The 17,892-nt window shown below is 45.3% G+C and overlaps 2 protein-coding genes across 2 annotated transcripts in view; both read left to right on the top strand.

The window, feature by feature from the left end:
* Positions 1-17,892, top strand: part of IPMK (inositol polyphosphate multikinase) — a 49,069-nt gene that overhangs the window by 29,042 nt on the left and 2,135 nt on the right. The window contains exons 3-7 of the mRNA XM_078778243.1: positions 9,025-9,168; positions 9,384-9,469; positions 12,835-12,961; positions 15,485-15,657; positions 15,854-15,941. Of these exons, the coding sequence (XP_078634369.1) occupies positions 9,045-9,168; positions 9,384-9,469; positions 12,835-12,961; positions 15,485-15,657; positions 15,854-15,941 (598 nt within the window). The 5' untranslated portion in view covers positions 9,025-9,044. The remainder of the gene's footprint in view (positions 1-9,024; positions 9,169-9,383; positions 9,470-12,834; positions 12,962-15,484; positions 15,658-15,853; positions 15,942-17,892) is intronic.
* On the top strand, positions 16,030-17,361 carry LOC144891971 (uncharacterized; the record flags this gene model as incomplete). The annotated part of the gene is made up of 1 exon (XM_078777089.1): positions 16,030-17,361. A coding segment is annotated over one exon (1,332 nt), but the record flags the coding sequence as incomplete, so codon positions are not given.

Below are 17,892 nucleotides of genomic sequence, written 5' to 3'. Positions count from 1 at the left end.
TATTTTTGGCATTATCATCTGCGTAAAATTTGGGTGTGCTCACGTAGGGCCATGTGACCAAAGACTGGCACATCACGTGTTCTTGCATTGGCACGCTTGCTCCCCAAGGAAGGGCATGTTTTGGGGTTTTATGGTGGGCGGTGTGATTTGAGACGTGTCTATGCTTTTGTCATTTACGGACAGTGTACAGTCGTATTAAGTGCATGTTTACATATACAGTTGAACCTCTGCAGAAGGCATGATACTACATTTGGAACCTCTTTTAGTCCGCTTATTTGCCCTGTGATAACAATACGTTTTCCTGGAAAACCCGGATATGGCGATCGCTTTGTCCCAGCAAGTTGAGCCTGGTGTTCAGTTAAGATGGCTGGCTTAATATCTTAGGGTCCTGAGTTTGAGCCCCTGTCATGCCGTTAAAATAAAACGAGGTGGGTTGACTTAGCTTGTCATCCTTCCAACAACAAACAACAACAGGAATTTTAAGGCCATTTTCCCTGCTAGAGCGGGGGTTTGCCTTGCGGGCCCCATGACGATCTTCTCCATTTTGCCCTATTTTCTGCATCTCCCCTTGTTAACCCCCTTGCCCACATTTCTTCTTCCACCACCTTCAGCCAAGTCTTTCTCGGTCTTTCCCGTCCTCGAGTTCCTTCTACATTCATTTCCCTCACTCTTCTCAACCAGTCATTTTCATCCTTCCTCAACACATGGCCAAACCATCTCAACCTGTTTCTCTTCACAGCATCCATCACAGGCTCTATTCCCATCATCTTTCGCAATTCATCATTTGTCTTCCTCTCTCTCAACGATACTCCACACATCCCCTGAACCATTCGCATTTCCACCCTTTCCAGCCTTCGTTGCTGCTCTACGTTCATTACCCATGTCTCGCTCCCATAAATCATAACACTTCTCACACATGCAGCATTCCCTTCAGCTTCAACGACACTCCCCTCCTCGTCAGCACACCACTCAGTTCCCGAAACTTCTTCCATGCACATCTCACTCCAGCAACTGTTGCCGAGTCTGATCCACCTTCCCAATTCAACATGTCTCCTAGGTAGCAAAATGTTTTCACAACTTCCAGCTTCACGCCGTCTCCAAGATCCAACTCAACATTTCCTCCATCTGCAGCTCCCTCTGTGCACAACTTACACTTGAATGCAGCTGCCACACTGGTTAATGACCCTCTCAGACCACTACATTTTTGATGAACCCACTCAGCGCACATTGTACATTGAATGGAGTTCACTCCGACACCCTTCCTGCGCACAGCACACGGCCAGTTCCCAGTGCATTCCACCTCACCACATGCTTTACATGCTTGACATCTCACTCACCACATGCTTGTCATCCTTCCGACGTCAGCAAAATGTGTACCAGCTTACTGGGGTGAATGAAACATTCTAGTATCCTGGGTTGGAGTGGAAACCCATCCAAGATTGTGTCCCTTAGCCAATGGAAAACTGCTTTCGTCAGCCCTATGTGTCTGATGGCTCAAAAACAGTGGCTCCATTTCTTCTTCCAGACATCTCGGAGGCGAGTCGACTTCACCTTACAAGTTCCATCCCTTCACGTTTTCAGCAACTTGGAATCATTAACTCCACCTCTTCACATGGCTACCTGCACGGACTATCGTAAATATTGCATCGGGAGAAATTTTATACCTGGATTGGAAAAACATCGGGCAGCATCAAACAGCATCAATAATCCCCTTTGAGGTTCTTGAATCGATCAATTTTCAAACCCGACGGGCAGGTGAACCAGGAGGCATTTGGAATTTGCCCGTGGTGGTGAAGATAGCTCGCTGACTCTTTGCGAAGGACACTGTGATATGTGAGAGGGACGGATGAATCACCTGCCAACGAAACACCTGGATAATAATTTATCGCTGTCGAGATTTGAACCTAGGCCAGACAGCTCGGATGTCTGATACTCCCCGCCAACCCTAATTACCCTCGCTCGAGGAGAGGGTATTGCATTTTAGTTTGTTTGTTTGTTTGTTTATTTGTTTGTCTGCACAAAATAAATATGATTTTATTTGCAACCGTTGGTCCGATTGACAGAAAATTTTCACCAAAGGTGCAATTCTACCTGTAGAATTTTTTAATGATAATTATGACGTCATAGGTCACGTGGTATTGCCGCCATCTTGGAAAAAACAAAAAACAATGCACCTCTATATCTCTGAAAGCACTGCTTAGAAAAAATTGAGACATGGCTCATTGTAAAAAGCTCTCCATGGGGAATAAAATATGTTGATGATGATGTCATAGGTGCCTCCATTATGACGTCATAATTCGAGAAGTACAACACTTCATCCGATGAAGATGAAATTTCTTGAGCATAATCTAGGAATAAATTAGTTTAGAAAAAAAAATAATGATGACGTCATCGGTCACGTGGTTCGTCGCCATATTTGTTTCAACACAAAAGCCTTAAAAACCACTGAAAATACATCCTGGCGAGGGTTTGCAATCTCTGATTGCTCTTTCTTGTTATAAGATTGCGGTGGACTTGTTGGGTCTATCGTCGGTCTGCATCGGCGGATAATTTGAATGATGGGTTTTATCAACCGAAAGCTGACAAAGGTGTGCTCAGTGCCGTGGGAAACGAGGTGAAGTTGAGGTTTCAGCGATTTTGCGCTTGCTTCGACTGGCCCCAAACACGAGCTTCGCAATCGAGGTTAGCATACCTGTGTCAACCGCAGGTTGATAAAACGCATTTCCCCTGATGTTAAAAAAACAAAAAAAACAAGGTGTGTCTCTGCTGTGCAAATGTATGACAAGGTTTCGTCTTTGGTTGAACAGCAAAGGCCACACGATAATTTTTAACGTAAAAATGCTGCCTCATTGTTTGCGCATCATGGTGTGAATATCGTGTTATCGGAGAATTCCGAATGACGTGACATTTAGACGGTAAATTCCTCACATTTCCTCAACCCAAGAATGGGCCTGCCGTTGTTAGCCGGGCACGAGCTGAAGACGTTCGAATCATTGCTCAAGTGAGTGCATGTCGAGTATTGCATTCGTCTGTTTATTACTCTCGGAATTGAAGATTCGCAAATGTGTATTTGTTTCCCCAGTCCGTTTGTTTGTCCGTCAGTCGCCTACGGGTCGCAATTCGAGACCAATCTTCACGAAACCTAACCAACTGGTAGGACATATTCAAAAGCTGGAAGTCTATTGTTTTTGAGGTCAAAATGTCAAGGTCACCGTAAAGTCCTGCTTCCTGTATTTAGGAAACTCCTGGTTTGCGTCACCGCATTATACTTGACAGAAGGCGCTTTAAAATCGGAGGTTGGTTGATCACTCTCGGTCGGTCAGTCATTTTCTCAAGCGGTCAAGGTCAGAAATTTGTACCTCAAGGTCAAATTTCTAAAACGAGTCGGGTCACCCGTGGGAATCCCACGGGCATGGAGGTGTGTATCGTTGCGATCGGTGCAGCCGTTTATGCGGTACCCGGGACAATAACGTTAGGCGGGAGTCCAAACCTGAAAATGCTGGAGACAAAAGCTGAAATTGGAAAAACAATATAGGGGGTCCCTATTTTACTCCAGGGGGTCCCAGGATACACATATTAAGTTACCCACCCAAAATTTCGTTGCGATCGGTTCAGCCGTTTTTGCGGTACCTGGGAGCGGACGGACAGACAGACAGACAGACGGACATTTGGTGAATTATAGTAAGATGGTCAATTTTTCATCCGATTGACTTGAAATTTGAACAGGATTTCCATATCCGGTCACTGAATTGGTTCGCAAAAATTCAGAATGATCGATTCAACTTTTAACGTATCAACAGTTTCCATGACAACAATTTCACCACCTTACAATCAAATGGGACTTTTTGTGATTTTACTATTGCAAAACCTCAGGAATTTAAAAAGATATCAAGTTGAAACTTGCAATACTTATTTGTACGTATGTGTATGATATGTGTAAAATTTGGTCAAACTTGGTCAAAGTTCAGGTTCATGGGTCATCCAAAACATGCAAAACATCTATTAGGCCGCAATTGGAAAATGTATCATCCAAATTGATGTACAGTCTAACAATCGATCATGTAAAACACTTGATACGTCAAATATTTGGAATTTCCAAATTGCATTTCCATGGTAACTATTTTTACCTCCTCCACCAAAGGAGGGTGGAGGTTATGTTTTCACCTCTGTCTGTTTGTTTGTCCGTCCGTTTGTTTGTGAACAAAATATCTCAAAAGGTTGTGGACAGATTCGGACGAAATTTGGCAGATATGTAGCGTATCTCACAATGACGAAATGATTAGATTTTGGTGAAGATCCAGATTCGGATCCGGCTACCAGAATTTTTAAAGTGATTCTTCACCATTGGGAGAAAGGAGCAAAAACGATACATAGCAGGATATCTCAAAAAGTTGTGGACGGATTTGGACGAAACGTTGTGGACCGGTTGGGTGTCTGACAAGGACAAAAATATTCGATTTTGGTGAAGATCTGAATGTGGATTCGGATATGAGAATTATTTAATTTTTAAAGTGATTCTTCACCATTGAGTGATAAGGCTAAAACCAACATGTAGTAGGATCTCTCAAAAGGTTATGGACGGATTTGGACGAAACCTGGTGCACAGGTTGTGTGTGTGACAAAGAAGAATCGATTCAATTTTGGTGAAGATCCGGATCCGGATCCAGCTAGTAAAATTTTTTAAGTGATTCTTCACCATTGAGTGATAATCACCATCCCCATCCCCCTCCTCCTCCTCCTCCTCCTCATCGTCCTCCTCCTCCTCCATCGTACTCCTCCCCCTCCCTCCCCCTCCTCCACCTGCCTCCCCCTCCTCCCCCTCCATCGTCCTCCTCCCCCTCCATCGTCCTCCTCCCTATCCCTCCCCCTCCTCCCTATCCCTCCCCCTCCTCCCTATCCCTCCCCCACCTCCCCCTCCCTCGTCCTCCTCCCCCTTCCTCATCCTCCTCCCTCTTCCTCGTTCCTCCTCCCCCTTCCTCGTCCTCTCCCTCCTCCCTCGTCCTCCTTCTCGCTCGTCCTCCTTCTTCCTCATCATCCTCCTTATCCATTGTCCCCTTGTCCTCCTCATCCTCATCCTCCATCTTCTTCCTTATTCGTCAACCTCGCCATCTTCTTCTTCATTCTCTTTGTCCTCGTTGCCTTCTGTTGGGATGAGACTGGATTTAGACCCTCCCTCTTTGTTGTGCATGTGTGCATGCGACGCAGAAAATTTCTGACCAATAAATTTACATTGACGTTTTCAAAGTCAGGTCATACCAAACGTTGTGTTTTTGTTTTGCTTTATCAGAAATAATGTTGCACGAGAACGACGTCAAAGACTTAGTAATATTGCGCACAAAACAAAAACAAAAATAACAAGAAATAAAATAAAATTAAAATAAAAATAATAAAATAAAAATAACAAAAGTTTGAAGTTAACATATCCTCCGAGCTTGAAGCTGCCTGCTGCAGCCAAGTCCTTTGTAAAGCATGCCTTTATTTTTATTTCTGATAGGAAGTGGGAAGAGAACTTGCTATTTACCAGAAATATCAGTAAATAACGAAATGGTGTTCTGGCCATGTAATTTTGGGGTACTTCGACCTTTTATTCGATTCGAAAGCAGAGAAATGGAACCTTTCCGATACCCTTGTGTATTTTTAATTTTCTCAATCATTTGCAAATTTGATCATAGCTTTCCCCCTCCTTACCCTGCCTCCAAACTATGAAATTCTGTACAAAAATTGGAGCCAAAAAAGATCCTTCCATTTATTTATTTATACAGTAGTAAAGCTCATGGAAGAGCATCATCCTCTACAATCATGAGGCTCATTAATAGACTGATTGTAACCTGTCCTAAATTGGATGTTTATTTGAACTTAGCGCTTTTTTAAATGTTGTATTTATTGGAAAGCTGGTTTTTTTTCTCCCCATTTAAAGACAAATAACTTATCTTCTGCCCCAAGGTCCTCCTCCCTCATCCACATCCCCAAGAGTCATTGCTTTTGTCGTGATAGATGATGCACCCTTGTGCAGCAATGCCAACTTGGTGACTTTCCCAGTAATTTCTGTGGAGGCAGACACGCCTTGCCTTTGGCGATCCATGATTATGTCATGCCATTTGCCTGTTTCGGTGGAATTTTTTTTTTTTTTACGCAAGCGTCGCAGTGAAGAGAACAGAGAGAGGGAGTGAAAGAGTGGAAGAACAGGATTTTAGGACCCGTGGGCTGATGCCGTCAGGTCCAGTTGCAGAATCAGAGTCGAGGGTTGACAGAATCTTTTCCACCTTGTCAGGAGGAAAGGACACAGAGTCCAGGAGCAGCTGGGTACGACTGGGTACGGTGGGTACAGAGAGGGATGGGTTTGGGACAGTGCATGGAAGAGCTACATGACAAAGGGCACCGGGGCTGCCAACTACCCGGGCATATAAAATAGCGTTGGCATTCTTCTGAGCCTTTACCACTGACAAAGGGCTAACATCTCATTCACTTTGCTTCCCACGGAAGTTACCATAACTTTATCAACCCTCAATAAATTCAACCAACATTGGAATACAGGACTTTCGAAATGACGTATGAATGCTGACAGTCTTTCGTGCATGCGCCGTGTGTACGTTTTCAGTGAATCACTTCTGTTGGCGCGGACACTTTTAACCTGCTGATGCCAGCGTGAAATCGATAATTTAAATAGTCCTTTTAACATCATATTCAGCATTTAGACGAAAGAGTGGCAACTTGAAAATACCATAATTGTTGTGTTCCTGGATGCAAATTGGACTCGCGGAAATATGTCATACAGAAGTACACGGAACATCTGTGGATGAGAGGTGTTTAGTTCCGAGCATTTCCTGTTGATACAAGCGAGTGGTGGTAGACACACACACACACACACACACACACACACACACACACACACACACACACACACACACACACACACACACACTGCTTTTTGAAAGTCTACACCCCCTTTCAAATTTTTCACCTTTTGTTGCCTTATAGCCTGGAATTAAATTGCATTAAATCAGACTTTTTACACCTTTATTAGCACATCGTAACCCACAACTCCTTTCACACAAATCACAAAATAAGTGTGTATTTGTCGAATTATGACGTCATAACGAAGGCACCGATGACCTCATCATTAACATCTCATATTCCCCATGGGGAGTAGTTGACAATGAGCCAGGTCTCAATTTTTCCCATGGAGTGGTTTCAGAGATAGAGGTGCGACGTTTTTCCAAGATGGCGCTTGTACCACGTGGCCTCTGACGTCATAATGATCCTTTAAATATTCTACAGGAGGAGGCCCTCCAATGGTGAAAATTATTTCATGTCAATCGGACCAACGGTTGCCGAGAATATGAATTTTTAAAATGCAGACACGGCACACACACGTACGTACCTGAATGCTTAACCCCGCTTTTCGCTTCGCGAGCGCAGGGTAATGAAAGCATGCCAGGTGACCTGCACTGTACTTTATTGTACTGCACTTCGTCTATCGTCTGATCAATAATTAATCCAAACCAAACATAGAATCGCAGTCTCTCCAGCAGCCGCTCTTACGCAATTGTTACTAATGAATGTACCCAAAGAGGCCAATGGAACAAAAAGGAAAGTTGCTTGCCATGATGATGACTTGATTTAGCTGTTGACGACATGCGATGTGGGAACAGCTACAAGAATGTGAAAATCGGTTTGTTTTTGACTTTGGTTTACAAGTTTCACCCCTTTATGTTTGGCTTCGACTTGATCCACTCCATCTCTTAGCGTTTCCGAGCACCCCGTCAGTTTCATTTTCTAACTTTAAACAACATGCAATGAAAATTTGTGTGTGTGTGTTTACGTGCGCCCATTTTTCTCAGAGATGGCTGAAACGGATCTTCTTCAAACTATAAGGTTCATCAGTGAGTGTCGGGGAATGTTTTATGCAAACAAAAATTGAAAGAAGAAAAAAAAAGATTTTTTTTAATGAAAAAATTTGGGGGAAAAAGTTGGATTTTGGGAGATTTGTGGGTTTTTTTGGAAAATTTTGGGAAAAAACAAACAAGTGATTTTGGGGGATTTAAAAAAATGTCATCGCTCTATCGTGGGTGTAGGGACCCCATTCCTTAGTGGGTATCGGGGAAATGTTTTGGGCCCCCACAAAAAATAGACTGGGCAATGCCGGGAACCCCTGCGAGTAACCTATAAATGTTAAATAAAGAGCTCATTCTGATCACTCATTCTTGATTTTTGTTATTTAAATGCTGGCAGAATGCAAGCACAATCCACTTCATGAAATGCAATATGAATCTTTCACAGACCACCGCATCAAATACAGTGCCTATAGAAAGTCTACACCCCCTTTCAAAGTTTTCACCTGTTGTGTTCACACCAAAGTTCACAAATTTTTTTCATTCCAACCTCATGCGGGAATGTATTCCCATTTTATAAAATCTGTATAATATTTTGTGTGTGTATACAAAGAAATCCCATTTGTGTTGTTTGTTTGTAGTAGCCTGGAATCAAATTGCGTTAAATCAGACTTTTTTCCACCTTTATTTACACATCGTAACCCACAACTTCCGAGTGAAAAACAAATTCTACAAATTTCAAAAAATTAATCAAAAATACAAAACTAGAATATCTTGGTTGGATAAGTGTCCGCCCAGATAGCTCAGATGGCAGAGCACTGGTATGGGTTACCAGAGGACATGGCTTCGATTTCCTGGTTTGGGCATGTAATTTTCCCACATTTATCAATTTCATTATTTAATCTTGTTCATTAATCTAATATTAAGCATTATGTGGATCTTGATCTTGAACACGCATACGCAAATGTGGGGTCGGCCATTGTTGCCTGCAGTGTTGGTGTGAGAAACTCCTGAAGCTATCCCAAAGGCTCAATACGTCAGTTAGTGAGGGGGCCCTGGCTTCGTCCCATGGGTTTGCCAGGATTTTTTTCATTCCAACCTCATGCGGGAATGTATTCCCATTTTATAAAATCTGTATAATATTTTGTGTGTGTATACAAAGAAATCCCATTTGTGTTGTTTGTTTGTGTAGGCTTGCAGAGCCTTTCCACAATGGCCTATGTAAGTGCCACATCAGGCACCACTTTGGTACCAAGTGGTGGGGAAGGAGAAGCCCTTCCACTGCTACCACATGGCTGTGTACTGCTGCATCACCAAGTAGCTGGACATAAGGCTGGCAAGTACAAATTAACCTGACCACCTCCCATGTCCACTCCAACCAAGGCATTATGGAAGATGGTGACATATAGACATACCCACAAAATGTGGCTGTGATTATGGGCCTGAATTAGGCCTATTTACTGTACATTGACACAGAGTCTCGAGCTGCGGAATTGTGTTGAACGTGTCAAATATAAAACTGATTGCATTCCTGTCTTTGTGCGTCACCAGCAATGTTGCTGCATCCTGACGGAGCGGTGTTGAAACAGCTGCAGCCACCTCCACGTGGCCTGCGGGAGCTCCAGATGTACTCGCAAGTAGGTATACCGCCGTGTTGTGTGTCGTTTCAAGTTGATTGCGCGCCTGCCGATTCTTTCTCTTAATTTGCATGCACGAACTGTGGACAGGGGGATGTTGTCACGAAATAGGTCACGTTTCAATCGTGGGTATCGCATTGCGTGCAGTGAAGTTCTGATTCCTGACATGAGCATTATCCTGTACAAACACTTTTTCAAAGCTAGTAATGCACATAGGGCAGTCTATCTCTTTCATGAGCCTTGACTGTGTGTATATACTGTATATATATATATATATATATATATATATATATGGGTTGGGGCACAGACCTTAGATTGAAGGTCCAGATTCCCCATTTTACATCAGTGTTCAAAGTCGACGAAACATCATGGTGATAGTTTGTCGACCCTTAATGAAGGACACTGTGGGATATTTTAACATCCGCTAATGCTTGAGATGGGTCACCAGGCTTTCCATCTTTGCGGGCGACAGCGTGCACATCAATGTTTTCGACCTGCGTGGTAAACACAAGGATGCCAGTTTATAGCTTGGTCCAGATTTGAACCCAGGCTGGACACAGTCTCAACCCTGCGAGGGGGGGAGACGACTTGCCAATGCTCCTGAATGGAGCCGGTGTTTCTAGTAATAAAATGTTTCTGTTCGAACCAATACATTAAGCTCTAAATTCCGCTTCCTCTTCTTCAATGTCAGTAAAAAAAAGGCTTTTTAAATTAATATTTTTAAAGGTTAAACCGATATGCATTTTTGTTCCAATTGAATCACTGATTAGCTTTCCAACGGTACCATTTTTATTATTCTACAACAGCAGATACTATTTTGAAGAGAAATGTGACGGCCACATGGGTGGATGGTTCTCCATTTCGTAAAATATTTCCGTAAATAGAACATTGGAGAATACGTGTTGCTTGCCATTCCAAATATGTGTGGCATGTCTTCGTATGCAGAAGTTATATTTGGTGTCAGGTATGTGGTGTTGGTATTGTTACGTGCTCCTCCCTGACCCCTGGTCACGGTGTACCTCCGAGCCCTGAGAGGAGTCACGGCAGAAAAATGTGTTATCCTGTGTCAAAAATCAATGGTGAAACCACACCAATTGTTACCAACAAACAAATATTGTATTAAAAATCACACAAGAATAACAATACAACAATAATAGCAATCAAAAGTACAATCAATGTATATCTTATGATGGTACCATCAGCTAGTATAAGGTAACTCACTGTGCTCCAAGTGAGTGAAAAAAGAACATTCCCCAATGTCTCTATATTCCCGTCTTCAAGCTCAAAGTTGATCCCCTCCAGCGATCATCAGAGCAATGTCGAATCGAAACCAGAATCCCGTTCAGATGACAGGCCCAGTCACGCCGCCAAAACTGCACAAAGCCGTACGCGGCCAAAGCAGCGCAAAGAGTCACGCGGCCCAAAGCTGCGTAAAAGCGCACTCAAGGCGACTGGGAAATCACACCTTCTGGTATGGATGTTTTACAGCTCCAAATCGGCGAACCTCAGGTTTGCCTTCAAAATCCGCGTTGCACACACACATCCCAGATAGACGTCTGAATGGTGAAAACGGCTGACGCGAAGCAAAGACCTTTCGCGATGAGCAAAGCGCGCGAGTCAAAATGGCCGACGGCTCGTTCTCGAGACGCAACGACCCGACGATGATTCCTCGGAATCCAACGCCAAACCTGACACGCAGGTTTATCAGTCACAGCGATAACAACTCGATCGCAGGAATCGCTTTTCCCAGGAAACCCAAAGTTCACTCGTGACTCTTGCTCGACAACGTTCGATCCAGACCGCAAAGCAACCAGCTTCTTGTCCGACTTTACTTCGCTCCGCCCTCTTTTTTCTCTCCTCTTCTTCATCTTCCGGTTCCTGTTTCATTTAAAACCTTAACCTTTTATCATTTGAAAACAGTTCATGGACAATATACTGTTACGGGACCGCGGCGAGGATGTTGTTTGCCGAGCGGATGGCCGCCGCGCCCGAACAGTTACCCCGACTAACCCGGTTCCTGAACGTTGGCCGAATCGTGCCACAGATATTCAATGGGGAAAAGACTAAAGCGAAGGATGTGAAGAAGAAGAACACCAAAGCAAAAAGGTTGGAAATGCGACTAAATTTATTCCTACTATTTACACAATCAAAGAAACCAAGGAGAAGGAAGGATAATAAAATAAAAACAGAAGAAGAAGAAGCGGACACAGTGAAACTTAGCTTATCTATGGCAGTCTTACTTAGAACCCTGGACAGAACAAACGAAAGACGGACTCACACGAATTGAGAATTTGCAGGCAGGAAGGATCGGAAGGAGGAATGGCTTGGCGGGGGAGGAAGGTTCAGCGGGGATCGGTCGGGCCGGGAGCGGATAGCCGCCGTCAATACCCGAGCTGGGATCGCCAACAGCCACGGTTCCAAACTGCACGGCGAAGCCCCTCCGGTGCACCGTGCGCTCTCCAAAGCTCCTCCTTAGAACTCTCTTGCGCTTGGCACTGCACACTCAGCACTTGCCCTACTTGGCACTTCGCACTTCGCCGCTCTGACTCGCTTGCACTTGATCGTCGCACGTATCTCTGCATGTATCTCTTTGGACGTATATCTTAGGACGTATCTCTCTCAGGACGTTCCTCTCTTGCTTCGCCCTCGTGCGCACTTCTTAGTCCTACCACTTCAAGGCTTTCGCGCGCGCTCTTTATAGCGCCTCAGGCGATCAAGCCGCTGGTGTCCAGGACACGCCCATAAGTGAGCTCGCCTCGGCCCTGATTGGTCGGCACGGCCCTCTGGCTCCACCCTTGATGACGAGGGGCGGGCACGCCCAGGATTCGGCAGCTCCTCCCCCTTCTTCTCCGAGCCGACCTCGTGGCGAATGGAGTCGCGGAGGGAACAGTTGGCAATTTGTTGGAAGGGGAATGTGAAGGGAAAGGGGATCTACTCTTATTTCACTTGGTGCAATGGAGTATTTCAATTAATGGAAGACACAGCCTTACACTAATACACATAATAAGGATATAACTACTGAACAGGGATATATGGTGTCCTTCGTGTATGTTTTATGGAATTAACTACGGGAATGCCCTTTGACCTTTATACAACAACAAATGCAGGAAGGAGGGTGACATTTTACAACAATTCATTACACAACAATAAAAAAAACAACATTCTCATATCCACAACAATACCTTTTAAAAACAATAATAGTACATGGGATCAGAAATATTTACAGTGGATGCAAAACCACAACAACGGAAGTGACGAATCCGTAACAGTATTTGCAGTCAGCTTTTGGGTTGTTTTTTTCTTCAGATTTTCTGCCAATACGAAAAAAACCTTTTTTATCCTCTCCTCCCTCCCTCTTTTTCCAGGTATTTGACAGTGATTGCACAGATAAGATGCTTCTCGCATTACGGGAATTTTTGCCACATTTCCAGGGCACATGGTCACCTGAAGAAGGAATCGTCTGTGGCAGCAGCAACAACAACAACAACAACGGTATCCTTTTTGTAGTTAATCGGAATAAGGACGTGGTGTTCATGATGTGTAGAAGCAGAAGAAGAAGAAGAAGAAGCTTGACGCCTGAGTGTTAATACTGACTTAAGTGAGGAGCTGCAAAATGCCGAAGCCGCCGCTTTGTGGATGTCTGGCATGACGCCAATTTAGAGGCGATCGCACACCCGAATGGAGGCGAGTGATCCAATTCCAAGCGTGGCCTAAACGTGCGCCAGTTATCGTTTACAACCCCCGGGAAAAAGCCAATGTCGCCGAAACGAGCGACGCACAGGAGGCAGATTGTGGAGCAGGCACACACAGTTTTCAAAAGTAAAGATTTATTAAACGCAGGATTCAGACACGAGCCATGAAAATATATGGATCTAATGAGGCGAAGACAGATGGACAATAATTAATTAATTAATTGAATCCTTATGTTACAATAAAAACCACTTCTAACGGGCCCAGATAAACACGCGCACACACACTTGCAGACAAACCAGTCAAGGATTGTTGAGAGATCAAATGTCCTTGAGCAGGATATCTCAAAAGTTGTGGATTGATGCAGACAAAACTTGGTGAAGAGATTGGGTGTGTGACAACGAAGAAGTAATTCGATTTTAGTTAAGATCCGGATCCGAGAATCACAAATCTTCAACATTGAGGGAAAGGGCAAAAACGATATATAATGATATGTCAAAAAATTGTGCAATGGTTATAACGCATCTTGGTGGATGAATTTGGCAGGTGGCAAGAATAAGCCAGTTACAGTGACTTCAGAAAGTATTCACACCCCTTGACTTTTTTCACATGTTGTGTTACAGCCTGAATTTAAAATAGATCAAATTGATATTTTCTGTCACTGATCTACACATGATACTCCATAATGTCAAAGTGGAATTTTTTAATCGAAATTTTAACGAAATAATTAAAAACGAAAAGCTGAACTTTCTATTGTCAATAGGTTTTAGACCCCTTTGCTAGGACACTCCAAATTGAGCTCAGGTGCATCCACTCCTTGGATCATCCTTGAGATGTCACGACAACTTGATTGGAGTCCAACTGCAGCCAATTCAATTGATTAGACATGATTTAGAAAGAAAAACACCTGTCTATATAAGGTCCCACAGTTGACAGTGCATTTCAGAGCAGAAACTCCACCATGAGGTCCAAGGAACTGTTTGTAGAACTCCCAGAAAACATTGTAAGGCGGAATAGATCGAGGGAAAGGTATAAAACAATTTATAGAGCGTTGAAAGTTCCCAAGAGCACAGTGATCTCCAGCATTAGGAAATGGAAAGAAAATAGAACTACCCAGACTTCCTAGAGCTAGCAGTCTGACTAAACTGAGCAACCGGGCAAGGAGCATGGTCAGGAAGGTGAACAAGAACCCAATGACAACTCTGACAACACTACAGAGTTCCTTGGCTGAGATGGGAGGCCCTGCCTGAAGGACAACAGTCTCTGCAGCACTTCACAAATCTAGGCTTTATGGGAGAGTGGCGAGATGGAAGCCATTCCTGAGAAAATCGCACATGACGGTACGCCTGGAATGTGCAAAAAGCCACGTATTCAGAGCATGAGGTAAAATATTCTGTGGTCTGATGAGACGAAAATGGAACTCGTTGGCCTGAATGCAAAGCGGTACGTCTGGCGCAAACCGATCACAGGTCATCACCCATGTAACACCATCCATACCGTAAAGTATGGTGGTGGCAGCATCATGCTATGGAGATGGTTTTCAGCGGCAGGGATTGGGAGACTTGTAAGGATAGAGGGGACAATGAATGGAGTCAAATACAGACAAATCATTGAGAACCTGCTTCATGGTGTAAAAGACCTTAGACTGCGGTGAAGATTTACATTCCAACAGGACAATGACCCCCAAGTCCTTGAGTGGCCCAGCTAAAGCCTAGACTTGAATCCCATTGAGAATCTGTGGAAAGACTTGAAGATTGCTGTTCACCGACGCCCCCTATCCAACTTGACAGAGCTTGAGCAAATCTGCAAGGAAGAATAGGAGAAACTCCTCAAATGCAGATGTGCAAAACTGATACAAATATACCCAAGAAGACTCGAAGCTGCCATCGCTGCCAAAGGCACTTCTTCAGAGCATTGACTCAGGGGTTGAATACTTATGTAAATTAGATATTTCTATCTTTTATTTTCAATTGTTTTGTAAAAAAAATTCTAAAAGTAAAAATTCCACTTTGTCATTATGAGGTATGTGTAGATCATTGACAAAAAAATCTCAATTTTATCCATTTTAAATTCAGTCTGTAACACAACAAAATGTGAAAAACGTCAAGGGGTGTGAGTACTTTCTAAAGGCGCTTGCGGACTTTGGTTCATGTCCGGATCCAGATCCGGCCATCAGTGTCATACAAAATGTAATTAAATTCTTCAGCCTGATGGAGGTATGCACTCTTCCGAGTATTTCTCTCTGAAATGCATTTATGTCCTTTTAATGTCGATTTTTTTTTTAATGCTCTTGCGAAATGGGTTTCGTTCCTGAACTCTGAACAGCATTGTACATAAAGCTCGAGGATGTGACCCGGCATTTCTCGATGCCATGCATCCTCGATGTGAAGATCGGTCGCTGTACCTACGATCCGTTTGCTTCGCCAGAAAAGGTTTTGTACGAGCGAAGGAAGTATCCCAACATGGAGCACGTCGGCTTCATCATATTAGGAATGAGGGTATGTAATGACGCCAGCGAATGAGATGGATTGGGTTGGGCTGTTCTTTAAATAGTCATCCATGCAATAGATTGGAACGCGTGTGATTGTGAACGGATTTGTCCGTTGCTGGTTTTGCTTCTACAGATTAATATCGTGAATTGCACTTCACAAGAGAAGTTTGCTTTTCCGAGTCGTGCCGGTTCTTTCTTCACAGGTTTATCAAGCTGAGTCGAACTCTTTCAAAGTTTATGACAAAGCATTTGGACGAGCCCTGGCATCCGATAGTAACAGTCTGCGAATTGGTAAGTTGGCTTGCATTGGCTACCAGAGTCTCGCTTGCTCGCGTATTAATTGTCTGGTTCATTACCAAGCAACTCTCAGTAAATTAAATTGCTGAAGTTTTGTTTGCACCCCCACTTCCTTTTCCTCCCTTTCTCCCTCCCTTCTTCTTTTTCATCCCTCTCCACCTCTTCCTCCACCTTTTTCCTCCACCTTTTCCTCCACCCTTTTCCTCCACCTTTTCCTCCACCCTTTTCCTCCACCCTTTTCCTCCACCCTTTTCCTCCACCTTTTCCTCCACCTTTTCCTCCACCTTTTCCTCCACCTTTTCCTCCACCTTTTCCTCCACCTTTTCCTCCACCTTTCCTCCACCTTTCCTCCACCTTTTCCTCCACCTTTTCCTCCACCTTTTCCTCCACCTTTTCCTCCACCTTTTCCTCCACCTCTTTTTCCACTTCTTCCTCCACCTCTTCCCCCACCTCTTCCCCCCCCACCTCTCCCCCTCCCACCTCTCCCCCAACCTCTCCCCCTCCCACCCCTCCCCCCTCACCTCTCCTCCTCCCACCCCTCCCCCCTCACCTCTCCCTCCACACCTCAACCCATTCTCTCTCCCTCCCTTCCTCTGCCTCCCTCCCTTCCTCTGCCTCCCTTACTCTTCCTCTTCCTCTTCCTCTTCCTCCCTTACTCTTCCTCTCCCTCCAACTCCTCTCCCCCCTCCACCTCTGCCTCCACCTTTTCCTCTACCTTTTCCTCCACCTTTTCCTCCATTTTTTCCTCCAGCTTTTCCTCCACCTTTTCCTCCACCTTTTCCTCCACCTTTTCCTCCACCTTTTCCTCCACCTTTTCCTCCACCTTTTCCTCCACCTTTTCCTCCACCTTTTCCTCCACCTTTTCCTCCACCTTCTCTCCCTCTACCTCCTCTCTCTCCACCCCCTCTCCATCCACCCCCTCTCCCTCCACCTCCTCTTCCACCCTTCCTCTCTCTCCCACCCTTCCTGTCTCTCCCACCCTTCCTGTCTCTCCCACCCTTCCTCTGCCTCACTCCACTTCTCCTTCCACTTCTCCGACCCTTCCTCTCTGACCCTTCATCTCCGACCCTTCTTCTCCGACCCTTCCTCTCCGACCCTTCCTCTCCCACCCTTCCTCTCCCACCCTTCCTCTCCCACCCTTCCTCTCCCACCCTTCCTCTCCCTCCCTCCCTTCCTCTCTCTCCCTCCCTCCCTTTGTCTCCCTCCCTCCCTTCTTTTCCCTCTCTCCCTTCCTCTCTCTCCCTCCCTCTCTCTCCCTCTCTTCCTTACTCTCCCTCTCCCACCTTACCTCTCCCTCCCATCCTCTTCCTCTTCCTCCACCTCCTCTCCATCCACCTCCCCTTCCTCAACCTCCTCTTTCCGCCCCCTATTTCCGCCCCCTATTTCCGCCCCCTCTTTCCGCCCCCTCTTTCCGCCCCCTCTTTCCGCCCCCTCTTTCCGCCCCTCTTTCCGCCCCTCTTTCCGCCCCTCTTTCCGCCCCTCTTTCCGCCCCTCTTTCCGCCCCCTATTTCCGCCCCCTCTTCAGCCTCCTCTTTCCGCCCCCTCTTTCCGCCCCTCTTTCCGCCCCCTCTTTCCGCCCCCTCTTTCTGCCCCCTCTTTCCACCCAACTCTTTCCGCCCCCCTCTTTCCGCCCCTCTTTCCTCCTCCTCTTTCCGCCCCCTCTTTCCGCCCCCTCTTTCTGCCCCCTCTTTCCGCCCCCTCTTTCCGCCCTCTCTTTCTGCCCCCGCCTCTCTCCTCCTCCTCCTCCTCCTCCTCCTCTCGCCTCCCCCACCTCCCCCGCCTCTCTCCTCCGCCTCTCAACCCCGCCTCTCTACCCCGCCTCTCTACCCCGCCTCTCTCCCCCGCCTCTCTCCCCTGCCTCTCTCCCCCAACTCTCTCCTCCAACACCTCTTCCTCCTCCTCCTCTCTCCTCCTCCACCTCTCCTTTGACTTTGACAGTTATTGT

This window comes from Myxine glutinosa, chromosome 5, assembly GCF_964187855.1.
Source record: "Myxine glutinosa chromosome 5, kmMyxGlut1.1, whole genome shotgun sequence".
Taxonomy (NCBI): Eukaryota; Metazoa; Chordata; class Myxini; order Myxiniformes; family Myxinidae; genus Myxine; species Myxine glutinosa.
This window is presented reverse-complemented; position numbering and strand designations above follow the sequence as displayed.